Below are 13,406 nucleotides of genomic sequence, written 5' to 3' on the forward strand. Positions count from 1 at the left end.
GGCTAAATGTTCTCAGCACAGAGAATGAAATCCCTGAGCTAGTTTTCTCAGGACAGCGAGGGGGAAAAGAAACTGTGTTGATGTATCATTTGCTGCATAAGCACAAAATCCACTAACTATCAGTGTACACACATAACTGTTACTACAGCATTTACTGCAGACAGCCTGGCATTATTAAAGCTGGCGTCAGTGCTGTTTGTGCTTCAATCACTCACTACAATACAGCCCTGTGTAGCAACACTGGCCTTTTATACAGTAGCAGCACTGTTATCTGTACTCAACTACCACCTCACAACTTGATTCAACAGCCCTATAGACAGCACTGCTCTGATTCATGGTGAAATTTTACACTCGCAGAAAAAAAAAATGGATTCATACGGTGACCAGTTTCTATGTGTTGGGTCTTTGTGCGGCTCCGTATTTCTACACCTGAAGAATGATTTTAAATTAGTTTAAGATATTGACTCCTTCCTTTTCATGTCTCCATGAGGCCCAAAGAGTCGTCAGTTTTATGGTTTAACTGCACCTTACACATCATGTAATGAAGGAGGAATCTCCTCCTTCTCCAATTAGTTCAATAGATTTTAGTTCTGCAGCTGAGTCAAAATGTTTAATATTAAAGGGTAGTTCAACATTTTGGCAAATTGGCCCATTGCCATAGTCCCTATAATCTTAGGAATTTGTTCGTTGTGAGATAATAACGGAACTTTACGAGACAGAGTTGTTTTCGTGGCAAATGCAGAGACTGCTTGCCGAAAAAATGGCCCAGACGGGAACGCGCATCAGTTTTGCATGAATTTACCTCAAAAACAACTTGTTCTGTTATTATCTCATAGCGTGGCGAATGTACAGGTCACAACTTGTTCACAAGTTGGAGTTGTTGGATTGTGTATTTGATGAGTTGGATGAGGGAAACCAAGAAATCCCATTAGCCTCATATGGCAATGGGCAAATTTGCCAAAATGTTGAACTATCCCTTTAAGTGTTAACCTCAAACAGTTCCACAGTACCCTTGATTTTTCTATCACTGCTGCTGGGATCATCGTTTATTTCCTGTGTGTTCGACGTAAGCCCCCTCTCAGCTGCTAAATCTTTCATTTGTTTTTTTATCCCTGGCAAATCATCAGATTTGTGAAAAAGGAAAACTTGTATTTGCGGAAACACAGGCGCTCATTTACAGGGGATGAAAGGCTAATACGTTTGTTTATTAGGTTAATTAGAAATGCACCAAAATATCCTGATGTAACTATAGCAACTAATCATAATGAAAACCTTTCAGCCTGAGAGGAAGGAACTAATCAGTCAAATCAGCCGCTGTTATGTTTGTTTGGGGCTGAAACCTGCAGACTGTTGGCCTTCACTGGGAACCACAGACCAAATGTTCGCTGATACAGTATAATCAGCATTAACAGGACTGTGTGAAGTTATGGATTGCAGTATGGGAGAGTTTGGTGTCCAGATGTGACCAGCTGTTGAACCTCTCCCTCTCTTCTGTCCCTCTCAGGGTAAACTGGATGCTATCTGGGCTCTGTTTCGCCGCGGGTACGACCAGGTCTCTCTGATGAGACCCCAGCCCGGGGATCATGTGAGTACCTCAGCGGTGCACTGTGGGAAATATTTCATTTTATCAGATGCTCTCGCCGACAGCTCTCACTCACTTCCCCTGTTTCACATTTGTTCTGCCTTCAGTCCCTCCCTCCTGCAGTGTTTTACACCTGCACTGACCCACAGCAGCTCCACCCTCTCCTTCCTCTCTTTCACCCTTCCTTTTCTCCAGAGGCTCCACTCATGCGTCAGTGCTCATAATTTCAAGTGTTTCGTTTCATTTCACTTTTCAGGTCCAGTAAAGGGCAGGGCAGAGATGCTAACATTAGTAGCGTCTAGGACCTGCCTATACACAGGGAATACCTCGAACAATTATGTAGTATAAAATACTGCCAAGCTTTAGTGCAGTGGTTCCCAACCTTTTTTGGCACCACAAATTTCTGGCAACCCCGCGATCACGTCGTCACGTGACTCCTGTCAATCAAGATGTTCCAGCTCAGATATTTTTATATTCTGCATTTTATTAGAATTCGATTTATATTTGAGAAAGTGAAAGTATAAATACAGTTGTTTAAAGCAGATATCAGTGGAATGTTTTTGTTAATATAAGTCCTAAATAGTCCTATTTTCCGTCAGCAATCACTTACATGAAGTATTTCAGCCTAAACACGAGTCTCTCCGTCACTCTGCTCTGCTGTAACCCGAGGAGAAAATTTTCCTTGTGGGATACAAGTGTTATCCAATGAGGGGAGAGAACGGCATGAAGGGCTGTGTGTGCAGCCAAGGGATGCGCGTGAATGTGGTGACGTAGCACGAGGACCAATTGATGCCTGACAAGGGCGGGGGCTGCTAACTCATGGTGCGTTCAAGGAAACTCGTACTTTGTGTTTTTCCTTCCTGTGAAGTCATACCAGTTCGATCTGGTACGAGTTCACGGGTCGGAAGTTACGAGTGGCCGTTATAGGGAACTTTCACAGACAACAGGACGGTAAAAACACGAGCTACGGGTTACCTGGAACGCTACCAAGTTGTAGTTGTGACTTGAAGCTGTAACTTACGGTTTCAAAAGCCTGCCTTGAACACAGCATTAGCCGAAACGGCCGTGCCGATGATATCTGCTTTAAGATTGTGTGTGGTGTTTTTAATCATAATTTTTAAAAGAATAATAATTAGTAGAAAAAAATAAAATATCAGTAATTTTTTTAATCAATTACTAGACATTTCACGCGACCCTGTTTGAATTCCAGGTGACCCTACATGGGGTCCCGACCCCAAGGTTGAAAATCACTGCTTTAGAGGTAAGGTGGGTTTACTCACTGTACATTTACATTACCAGTCAAAAGTTTGTTTTTTCTTTATTTTCATTACTTTCTACATTGTAGATTCAAACTGAAGACATCAAGACTATGAAGGAACACATGCAGTTATGTTAAGTTCCCAGGGGTGCTGAGCACTCGTTGGCTGTTTTTAGGTCATGTGACAGATAACGCATTGGTTTTCTTTTAAATTATTAACACTCCATATGTGTTCCTTCATAGTTTTGAATCTACAGTGTAGAAAGTGATTAAAATAAAGAAAAACCTTTGAATGAGAAGGTGTGTCCAAACTGTTGGCTGGTAGTGTACACCTGACCTCCTTACTTCTAGTTTTTGAATATGTAAAACAGACTTTTGGAAACACTGCTAGATAGAAACAGAGTCCTTTGGAAACAGTGACATAGACGCCCACTGTTGCTCTTTGTTGGGGTCTTATCATCCTTGACGACCAGTGGTAAATACAACATCATTACTGACGTTGTCTTTTCATTAGCAGCTGTTGTGCAGTGAATGCCTGGGTTTATGTCTGGGTTTAATACCGTTTTAAACTGAAAACATAGTAAACAAACACTTAAACGCTTAAAATATCTTTCATTGTATCGCTCTTACCACAGCCACACTTTAACATGTCGAGAAAGACAAAGCTCTGTTGACAAATGTCAGTTGAGATCAGTCCCTCCTCCGTCTGACTGACAACACAAACACCATTATGCTCCAAACTGGCTCAGGCTTTAAAGTGATGCTTGTACCTACAGCCTGAGAATGTAACAGTCATCTGTACAGCTTACTCATCCTGCCCCCCCCCGCCCCCTCCCTGCTGTTTCCCCCACCCCTGGTGTTCCTGTGTTGGCTCGCACCTCAGCTGGCGCGGCTCCATCCCATCGAGCCAGCCTCATTCTCACACCTGCTTCACATTAGACGCCGTAAATCGGATAGAAAGCAGAACCGAGGCTCGCACTCAGACACATCCTTATGTTTTCTGATGTGTTCGTGAGTGTAAGATGGTAAAAATTATCTCTTCCCAGATCAACCACATGTTTCAGTTTTAATTCCCAGAGCCTTTGTAACAAAAAGACCCAGATAAGACTTTGGGTTAAATGTGGAATGTTCACTGAGTTTAAAAGCTCCGCAGGGCTTTTGATCTCATCGATTCATTTAACAAAATCAGTTTTAAAGTTAAAATGTGTTCTCGTGATTCTTTATTAACGTTTCCACCTTCATTAGTCTTACTTTGAAATCTACCAGTACAAGGTAATAGATAAAGTGTGGGACAGCTGTAGGCTTTTTGCTGTTTTGAATCCAATTCACATTCAACAAAACTACAAATGAAATATATAAAGACAATACTATATGATTGAGTACATTTTCCCCACACATTTTGTGTTGTTCCTCCTCCTGCACAGCCGTCTCTCCTGCTGATCAGGTCCCGTCCTCTGCGCTAGTTAAAACCATGCCTTATTAGCAGAAAATTTTCCGATGATCTTCTTTAACGGGAATTCCACATTTAAGAGTGTTTTCTTGGCTCCGTGAGCAGGTATAGAGGCAGGATTTACCGCCAGATAAGCTCTCTGCGCTGCCTGGGACAAATGAGATAAAAATAAAATAAAATAAAATAAAAAAGAAGAAGAAGTCACCATTACCCTTTTTAGATCTTTACCACAGCAAACTGGCAGTCAGATTTTAAAAAAAAGACTTTGGATTTGAGTTCCTTCCTCAACAAATTTCTCTTCCCAAAAAGAAGCTTTTAGCAATTTGCTGCACACGTAAGCTCTGCATGACGCAATGCTTATTTTCTAGAAGAAATCGTGTGTCTCTTTCCACTGAAACGATGTCGCCTCCTCCACTCATTTGTGGTTGGTTATGAAAGAAGCATCTCCCAGGCCAGCAGGTCAGTCCGTGTCTGTATTTCACAGAGGAAAGAGTGGGCACCTCTCTCCTCGCTGTAAGAGTCACCTGAGCTGTCACGTGTCCCCGCCCTGATCAGACCTCTAGAGCAAAGTCTCTCTCCAAAGCCTCCAGACTTTCAAATTATTAAGACAAACACCCACTTCCTACACGGAGGTCGTGTTGGCTGCGTTCACCCCGGACCGTTGTTTGCCAAGGTCCAGTTGTCATCACTGTGCCAACGGCCACAACGACGTCACCTGCAGACCACAGTCCTGAGCCGCGAGTGCAGAGTGGAAGTGTATTTATTTACCCCGCACCCGAGGCTATTTCATCATAATAAGACCTTGTAACTTTGTCTAATAAATGACAGCTAATGTGCCACCAATTCATCATCCATATCCAGGTCATTAAACCTTTTCCATTTCCTGTCTGCAACAGTCCCTGTGGGTTTAGCTCCGCGTGTGCAATAATCTGCTGCCAGTGCCACACAGGAAATGAAGCGTTTTACACTAGTGGCTTGTTTGTCATGGGAGTCAACATGTTTACTGCTGACATTATTTTAATGGACATGAGTCACACGAGTGACTCATTAATCATTAATCTGACCTTTTCTTGAATTAACAAAATACAAACTGACAACTTTATTTGAACTTAGACTCAGTAATGTTAGTTCTTGCAAACTGATCCAACTGTTCTAACACAAGACGGATCTCCTCTCCTCTACTGTTGATTCACAGCACTGACCACACACACACACACACACACTCACACACACTTTCCTCGGCAATGAACTCAGTAACCCCTCTTCTTGTTTACTTAGCATAGGCTCTGATGAAGAACAGTGTGTGTGTGTGTGTGTGTGTGTGTGTGTGTGTGTGTGTGTTGTTTGCTCTTGGTGTGTGTGTGTACTATACAATATATATATATATATATATATATATATATATAGCCACATAATTCACCACAAGATGAAGTTATCTAAATTCAAGACAGGAGTTTGCCATTATGAGTGTGTGTTACCAAACCACAATCATTACACTGACGTCAGAGTGTACAGTATGAGGTAGAGCTAGTCCACACAGTCTCTCTCTCTCTCTCTGATTCATATACACACAATCCTCCCCAGGGAAGCATTTAGCTGGCTAAAGCGCATGAGGTAATACCTAAGGCAGACGACTGCCAAGGCTGTCTCCATGGACCAACTGACCATGTCTCACACACACACACACACACACACACACACATATATGCACATACACACACATTTGCCCAGGCCTAGACAATTTTATGACCTTGGTAAGACTGCAGACAGTGGAGGAGATCACCAAAGAGTGTGGCTTTTTTTAATTCAGGAAAATGTTCAGAGCTTCAAACCACAGCAGGGCACGAGCAGAACAATGTACATGGAGCGAAGCTGGGTTCAAAACAAAAAGATACACAGTGCACACACAAAAACATGCACACAGTTCAGTGGTGTCTACTGTAGATGGTTTTAAACAAAGCACAACACTGTTTTCATAAACTTAAGCAATTTAACATGAGTTAAAAGTTCAACATTTTGCACTTATTTTCTCATACTGAGTTAAAGAAGTAGACACACTAAATGTTACCACCGGCGGATAGCTACCGTAGCTTAGCACAAAGACTAGAAACAAGGGGAAAGAGCTAGCCTGACTAGCAGCACCTCACAGCTCACTTAGTATCTGTCATTAGAGTCAAATGTATTTAGTTGTGTAGATGTATTGTGTGACCTCTGAATAACGTCATATTCATGGTACAGACATGAGACATTCCTCTGCTCTTAAGCACTGAATCACTGAGCAGTGGATGTGTGAAACTTCATTGCGTTTTTATGTGACACATAAAAATGACAATAAAACAAATCAATCACTCCAACTCTCAGCAAAGAAGTGAAGAAACATATTTGCCCATATTTTTTCTCTCTCTTTTTCCTCCTTAGTGTTTTTATTTTTAATTGGATACCAGTAAAGTGAAACATTTTACCACAAATGATTAAAACATGTTACATAAACAATGTTTCACTCATTTATTTTATTTTCTTGCCATTATTCACTTTCCTCGCTGTGTGAATCAATCAGCAGGTTTGTCAACATACAAACACTCCGAGCTGAGCCGAGCGTCTTGATATTCAGAGGAAGTTTCACCGCAACTTCTCGTTGTTTGCACTTGAGGCTTTTCAGTGGAACGGAATCAGTGTTACAAACACATTGTTCCGATTCAACTAGTTTTACTCAATCTAGCTTTTATGTATCTCTCAGCAAATCTTGTCTTGTCTACTCCAGGCAAGAAAACATTTTTCGAGAGAATCCTCTTCACGCAGGATTTTTTTTTCATCTATGTCTCAGAATGCCAGACTGGATAAGTGGCAACAGACCAGAAACTGGAGGTCGCTGCTAAATTCTTGTCCTTTTCCCCCTCTGTTTATCCAACTCTCTGCGTCTGCACTCGGCAGCTAACTGGATGACTGGAATGTGTCCTCCAGGACTGTTGTCGTTGATCTCCTGCCAAAAATGTTGCCTCACTGTGACAGTATACATATGTCAGAGACAGAGACATCACTCTGCACATCATCAGTGTCATGTCTGCACCGTATGTATTTAAGTTTCCGGTGCGTTGATATTTTCAATCTCTCTGCTGAGAGGAGAGTTCAGCATCAGCGCTGGGTTGGAGCCTGCGGTAGATGTAGAGATGTTCAGCTAAATAAAAGAGGACAGGGATGGTTTGCTGGGGACGAGGGTAAAAGTTTAGTGTGGGAGACTGAAGATTGAAGAATGGCCTTGTTTCAGCTGTTTTCAGTATTATTATATCCCTCTGTCTGCTTTTGTTTTCAGCTATTTTTACTCTGGCTCTGATGTTTTACTAAATCAACATTACATACAGGAGAGGCATTTAGATCAAAACCATTTGAGTAATATGAAAAAAACAAACAAATTATGTGTAAAGCTTTTTTTTTATTTTTTAAGATGGAATGATCTGTCCTGATCCCACACGGCCGAGCGAGTGACATCAATTCCTATTCTCTCATTTTCCACTCTCTAAAAGCGTGGTCCTGGTGCTCCGATCACTGATACTGCTCATTAACAGATTAACATTACTTCACTCCGCTCTGGCTGCCAACCATATGCAGCTACGGAGTAGGCAGGGTAGCCATGGCAACCGCAACCTCGACGAACTCGGGTGAAGTTTGCGGTCGGCGTGATATTTTTACGAGAGGGTAAAAGAGTGAAATGTGATTTCTGCTGGAGCAAATTCATTAGTTTTACAACATAGTCAAACTTATACTGGTAGAAAGTTACAGATAAACTCTGATCTTTTACACACACACACTCACCCGCCCGCCACCCAAAAAAAAAACACACACACACACACACACCAGTCCCGGCCTCCAACCCTAATCCTCCCCCATGTTTCTCCTCCATATGGTCTCACCACAAGTACGGGAGCTTTGGTAATGGAGTCCTGGTTGGGTCGGGACAGAACATTGGACTAACCGGGATAATTTGGAGAGGGGGCGTCAAAGCGGGGATTTAAGAGTAATCTGGAACACCAGCTGGCCACACACACACACACACACACACAGAGACACAAACGCACAAAGAGTAGTGACTGTACTATGACCCTGTGTTCGACCCATGTCAATGCCTCTTCATCCCAGATGTACTGCAGATTAGACACCTGTGTGTGTGTGTGTGTGTGTTTACCTGAAAGTGTTTGTGTGTGTGTGTGTGTTCTGTTTCATACTCTAACCTGATTCCATAAATATAATCCAGCTGTTATGTTGTGCGCACACAGTCCAGATCATGCGTATTGTAGGTACTTGTTCACTTCTCCCTAAATGCTTATACATAGGCTATTCACATTCATTTCAGTATTTTGGTGTATTTTCACGTCAAACATATACAGGGCATATTTGTTATAATCATTTAAGTCTCTCACTGGTTAGGTTTCCTTCCAAATATAGCACAAACTTTCAATGAAATTCAATTATCCCCAGGAAACAGAAAAGGAGATGCTAATTTAAGTGTATTTCCACAATCCAGCAACAACCAAACAATAAAACGTATAGTGTAACTTCGTCCAAGACATCCAAGAACATACAAGGTTTTGATCAAGTTTTGTTTAATCTTATGTAGATGATAGATAGATTACTTTATTTAATCCCCTAGGGGAAATTTCTAAAAATGTCTCTATTTGTCTCTTTCCGTTCTTTCAGGGTCGTTGCATCAATTTCACAAGAGTGAAGGACGAGTCAGCGGCGGCGGCCAAGGCCCAACCTCGCACCCCGATGTACACGCCCTCGCCCCCGCCTCCGGACTACCGCCCCGTCGCCCGCACCGCCTCCTCGTCCCCCACCAGCAGCAGCCCCCCCGCCAGCCCCCCGGCCAGGTCACCGCCGACGGGCCAGGTGCTCCCGGGTCCTCCGCCGTCCCGCACGCCTCCGGGGCTTCCCTGTCCACCGCCGTCGCGTCCCCCGCCGAGCCTCCGCCCCTGAGTCACATAGACAAACCCCATCTCCACAAACGACACCCCCACACCCAAATGCACCCGCTTTGAAACACAGACTTAACCGCTCTGTCGACCAGTTCCTTCAGTCCGAAGGCCGTGGTCCTCGCTGCCAAAGATACTTCTGCTATCAGCCAAAGATGTTGAATCCCAGTCACTCTGGGTTCCTCTTCTTGTATGGGAACGAGTGTCAAGTTGAACTTTAAGCTGGTAAATGAATCGTTACCTGCATGCTACCGCCTCTTTTGATAAATTCTGGTGGTAGAAAATTGTTATGAAAACTGAAATTTTTACCAACCTTGATGCCCATCGTGTTCAAAGTGAAGAGTAGACAACAAATGATTGGAAAATGTCATTTTCTCCAGTGTGTTAGTTTTGGCTAATGAGCAGAAACAATGATTTGAAACAAGCAGTTTGACTTAACGCTCTGTCCCATACTGAGTGAATGGGGTGATTCTTAGAAATATTTTTTACTGTGTGTTGGCATTTGTGAGATCAGGGAGGATTGTTGCTGGACAGCAAAGCATGTTGGGACAGGAAGTCCACAGAAGAATACTGCAATGGATGAAATTTCTTTGTTGTTTTTATCAACTACTGAGTTATGCCATTGTTATTGAGAAACAAGGTGAAAAGTAGGTTGTACGTGGAAATCTGAGTAACCAGGTTAAACTCAGAGCAGAATGGATCGGCTTATTTCTCCATTGCTGTGAGTTTTTTATTTGGGGGGGTGGGGATTGGGTTTTAAAGCCATTTCAGTCAGTCATGTTGTTAATGATGTTGAGTAAGAGAAAAAGAAAAAAACAAATGATTTGTTAAAATTGGTTCCAGATATGTAGATACTCCATATTGATCTTGTTGGAGGAGTTCTCACAGCTGAGGTGAAATTTTCTTCTTCAACTTTTTTGTGATGTTTCTTTCATCCAACAACATGCGAACCCAACAAACTCCAACTCTTTGATACAGTCACATGACATTGTGGTCCAGTCCAGGGAAGTGTACACATGTTCTATGGAAGGTATGTCTTTACTTTAAGATGCGTTTTTCGAATGCTATGTTGGTTGATGTCTTCGAGGCTTTGGATATTGTCCTTAACCATCTTTTCATGTAGTTGAATTTAGATAACAGCGATATATATTTTTTGTTTTTTTGTATCTGCGCACATAGACTGCTGGGCAACTACAGTATGTATTTGTTTTAGTTATCATTGGGACATTGAAATCGAGTAAACCAGAAATCAGGTTAACGTCTCTCCTCACATTTTTTTTTATACGCAATCCTGATACTGTACTTTGATACCATTATGTGTGTTTTATGTCTTCAGTTTTTTCATCACCGGTCACATTGCAGGTCACATTGCAACTGCAGGGCAGTTCAAAGAGCATCTAATTTATTTTACTCCCCGAGAGAAATAGAGGAGAGTACTTGAATATCGACAAGGTGTCCAACCACCAAGACGGACACTGTGCGCAGAGTTTAGAAACACAACAGCTAGCCAGTTCAGAGTCTTACCAGCATTTCTCAACCCCTCAGCTACATTGAAAGACATCTGGTGAAACTGGAAGTGATCCAGTCACATTTTATGTTGTGTAAATTGGGGGGGGAAAAATCACCAAACATTGTATGAATGTGTGTGATGCCTTCACTGCTCATTTCTAGCAGGTGAAACGACACCGCTTGCTAGTAATGCTAATTTTGGAAAATTGGGGAACCGAAAGGAAGAACCAAAAAACGAGATAACGAGATTTTGACTTCAGGATGTAGTCAATTTTTACCAAAGAATATTTGCACGTCCATCTGTCTTATATTGCAGGTGTGTAGATGAGTGTCAATTCAATCTTAAAAAAGGAGATTCCCGCACACTGCTTCTTGCTTCGCACCACAGTTTATTAGATAACTGACGTTTCAGTCACAAGACCTTCATCAGACTTCAGGATGTAGAAAAGCAGTTGAAAAATGTTGGTATTCATTTTATATCCAGTGCCTTCTGGAAATGTCCTCTTTAATTTTCTTTTTTGTTTTCTATACTTTTATTTTAATGTACGTCATTCAGTTATGTCCTGTACCGTTGTGTTACTACATGCAATCGTAATCAGTCGCCGCAAATTAGAAGCGGTCCCACTGCTGAGCTGAAGGAAAGGTCCGTATGTAAATTGCTTCACAAACACGTATAATCCACATCAACATTTTCACTAAAGAAGCCTTTTAATCTCGCTTAAGAATTTTAAATTAGCCTGCAGGAGTTTCAATAACAAGGTGTTACATGTAGGAATTTACAAGTTAATTGGGAATATTTGATTTCTACTGATTGGTTGCAGAACCAAGGGTGAATATAGGAAGATTATTGAGCCCTAAAAAAAATAAATAATTAATTAATTCAATTTAAAAATAAAAATAAAAAAGATTCCAAACACAGAAACACAGTGTGTTCCTTTTATTTTTTCCTCTCATGTTGCTGAGTGATCTCTGCTCACTGAGAAACTAAATCAGGGCAGATTTCACCTCAGCTGAGCTTTGTTTATGACACCATGTCAATTAGAAGGCGGCATGTATTTCAATTCAACTTCAAAGTTTGGATGTAGGTGCAGGTACGTTACCGTGGTTTCAGCAGTGCATCTTTCCTAATTAGCTCCAATAATAACACAAGCATCACCACCTGAGACAGAATTACAGTATAAATGCCGTATAGATGCAAAAATCAGTGCTTTAAAGGGAACTTCTGCAGTTTTTAATCACTGTCAGATCCATCATCCTGAGATGAGTTGAGATGCATTATGTTAACCAGTGTTTTTTTTTGTTTTTGTTTTTTTTACATGTATAAACAGCAGTACCGAAGCAAATATGAAAGACGTACAGTGGGATCCAAGAGTCTGACACCACTTTTCCACTCACTCAGGAATGGGAAAGTGATGTCAGAGTTTTGGACCCAACTGTATATGATTTTCTTTGTTGGTTGACATGATTTTTTTTAACAGTATCAATAAAGGTTGACTTCCAAGCTTCTATCAGAGAGTCTCACCGTGTGATTACTGCTTGGATTTATGTCTTTCACAGATTTGACCCTTTTGCAGCTCCACCCATTGAAGTTTGGACAGTTGATAATAACTTCAAAATTAGCTGTGTTCACTTCCACACACACACACTGGCAAACATTGTAGGGAGTGAATGACCTGGTTTTGTGCAACAGTCCAATCCAGATTGTATTTAGCTTAATCTGCTTTCTGATTGCCAAAAACAGGGGGAAAAAAACTTTCACAGTTGCCGTTTACACTCATTACAGCGCACAACCCTCTCCAACCCTATCAAGGTCATAGGCAGACTAAATATAGTTAAAGCAACTACAGAGAATTTTTAACTGGATATGCAAAAGTCTCTCGTTTCTGCTTATGTCTCTACTGTATGACCTACAACAACAAATTAAGCCATCGGTGGGAAGATAAGCTATTTCTAAATAGTGTAACTCTGTACCTTCGGGAGGCAGTGGTCGGGTCGGTCCACCGGACGAAACAATTTACGGCACTCAGACCAGAGGAAACAGCACATCTGACAAATCTATGAATAAGCATTGAGTTGTTGCTACGCTAGCCAGTAAAAACCAAGCTCAATTTTATCGCTATATTTTCGTCATGGCTGATACTGGGACAGGATCTGCAAAGAAAAACCTACCGCTCTTGTCCACAGGGGTCGCCAAAATCAACACAAAATTAAAGTTCTTTGTAATTGCTGTAAAAAAAAAAAAAAAAAAAAAAGCTGCCGACACACCACACAACAGTGCAGTCTCCCTCAACTTCACTGAGCCCTTTGATGTCTTTCAGCTCTTTGTTTTGATTTCTTGACCTTTCTGTTTCTTGAGTTTTTAATGTACATTTAATTACAGTGACTCAAAACAAGCTAAACTGCTTAACAGAATACTTCAGCATGTTACGTAAGCCATGATACGGTCTGTTTACTAAGTATTTAGTCTACCCAGCTAGCCTGTGATGGAAGAGCGAACCAGAAAAGTGGGCTCACTGTGGAGGAGTTTCCTCATCCTTCAAACCTCCGGAGGTTTCCTTTTATGCTGATGGAGGAAAGAGTGATTTCCATTGAATTTCCCCAAAAGCTTTTTTCCGTGAATGTGCTGGATGCGCCACCGGC

At 41.6% G+C, this 13,406-nt stretch overlaps 1 protein-coding gene across 1 annotated transcript in view; it reads left to right on the forward strand.

The window, feature by feature from the left end:
- Window positions 1–10,867, forward strand: part of antxr1c (ANTXR cell adhesion molecule 1c) — a 37,160-nt gene extending 26,293 nt beyond the window's left edge. Inside the window, exons 17-18 of the mRNA XM_085760824.1 lie at window positions 1,505–1,585; window positions 8,983–10,867. Of these exons, the coding sequence (XP_085616950.1) occupies window positions 1,505–1,585; window positions 8,983–9,261 (360 nt within the window). The 3' untranslated portion in view covers window positions 9,262–10,867. The remainder of the gene's footprint in view (window positions 1–1,504; window positions 1,586–8,982) is intronic.
- The last annotated feature ends 2,539 nt before the right edge of the window (window positions 10,868–13,406 follow it).

Source organism: Trachurus japonicus, chromosome 19 (assembly GCF_045865225.1).
Source record: "Trachurus japonicus isolate A0001 chromosome 19, Traja_1.0".
Lineage (NCBI taxonomy): Eukaryota > Metazoa > Chordata > Actinopteri > Carangiformes > Carangidae > Trachurus > Trachurus japonicus.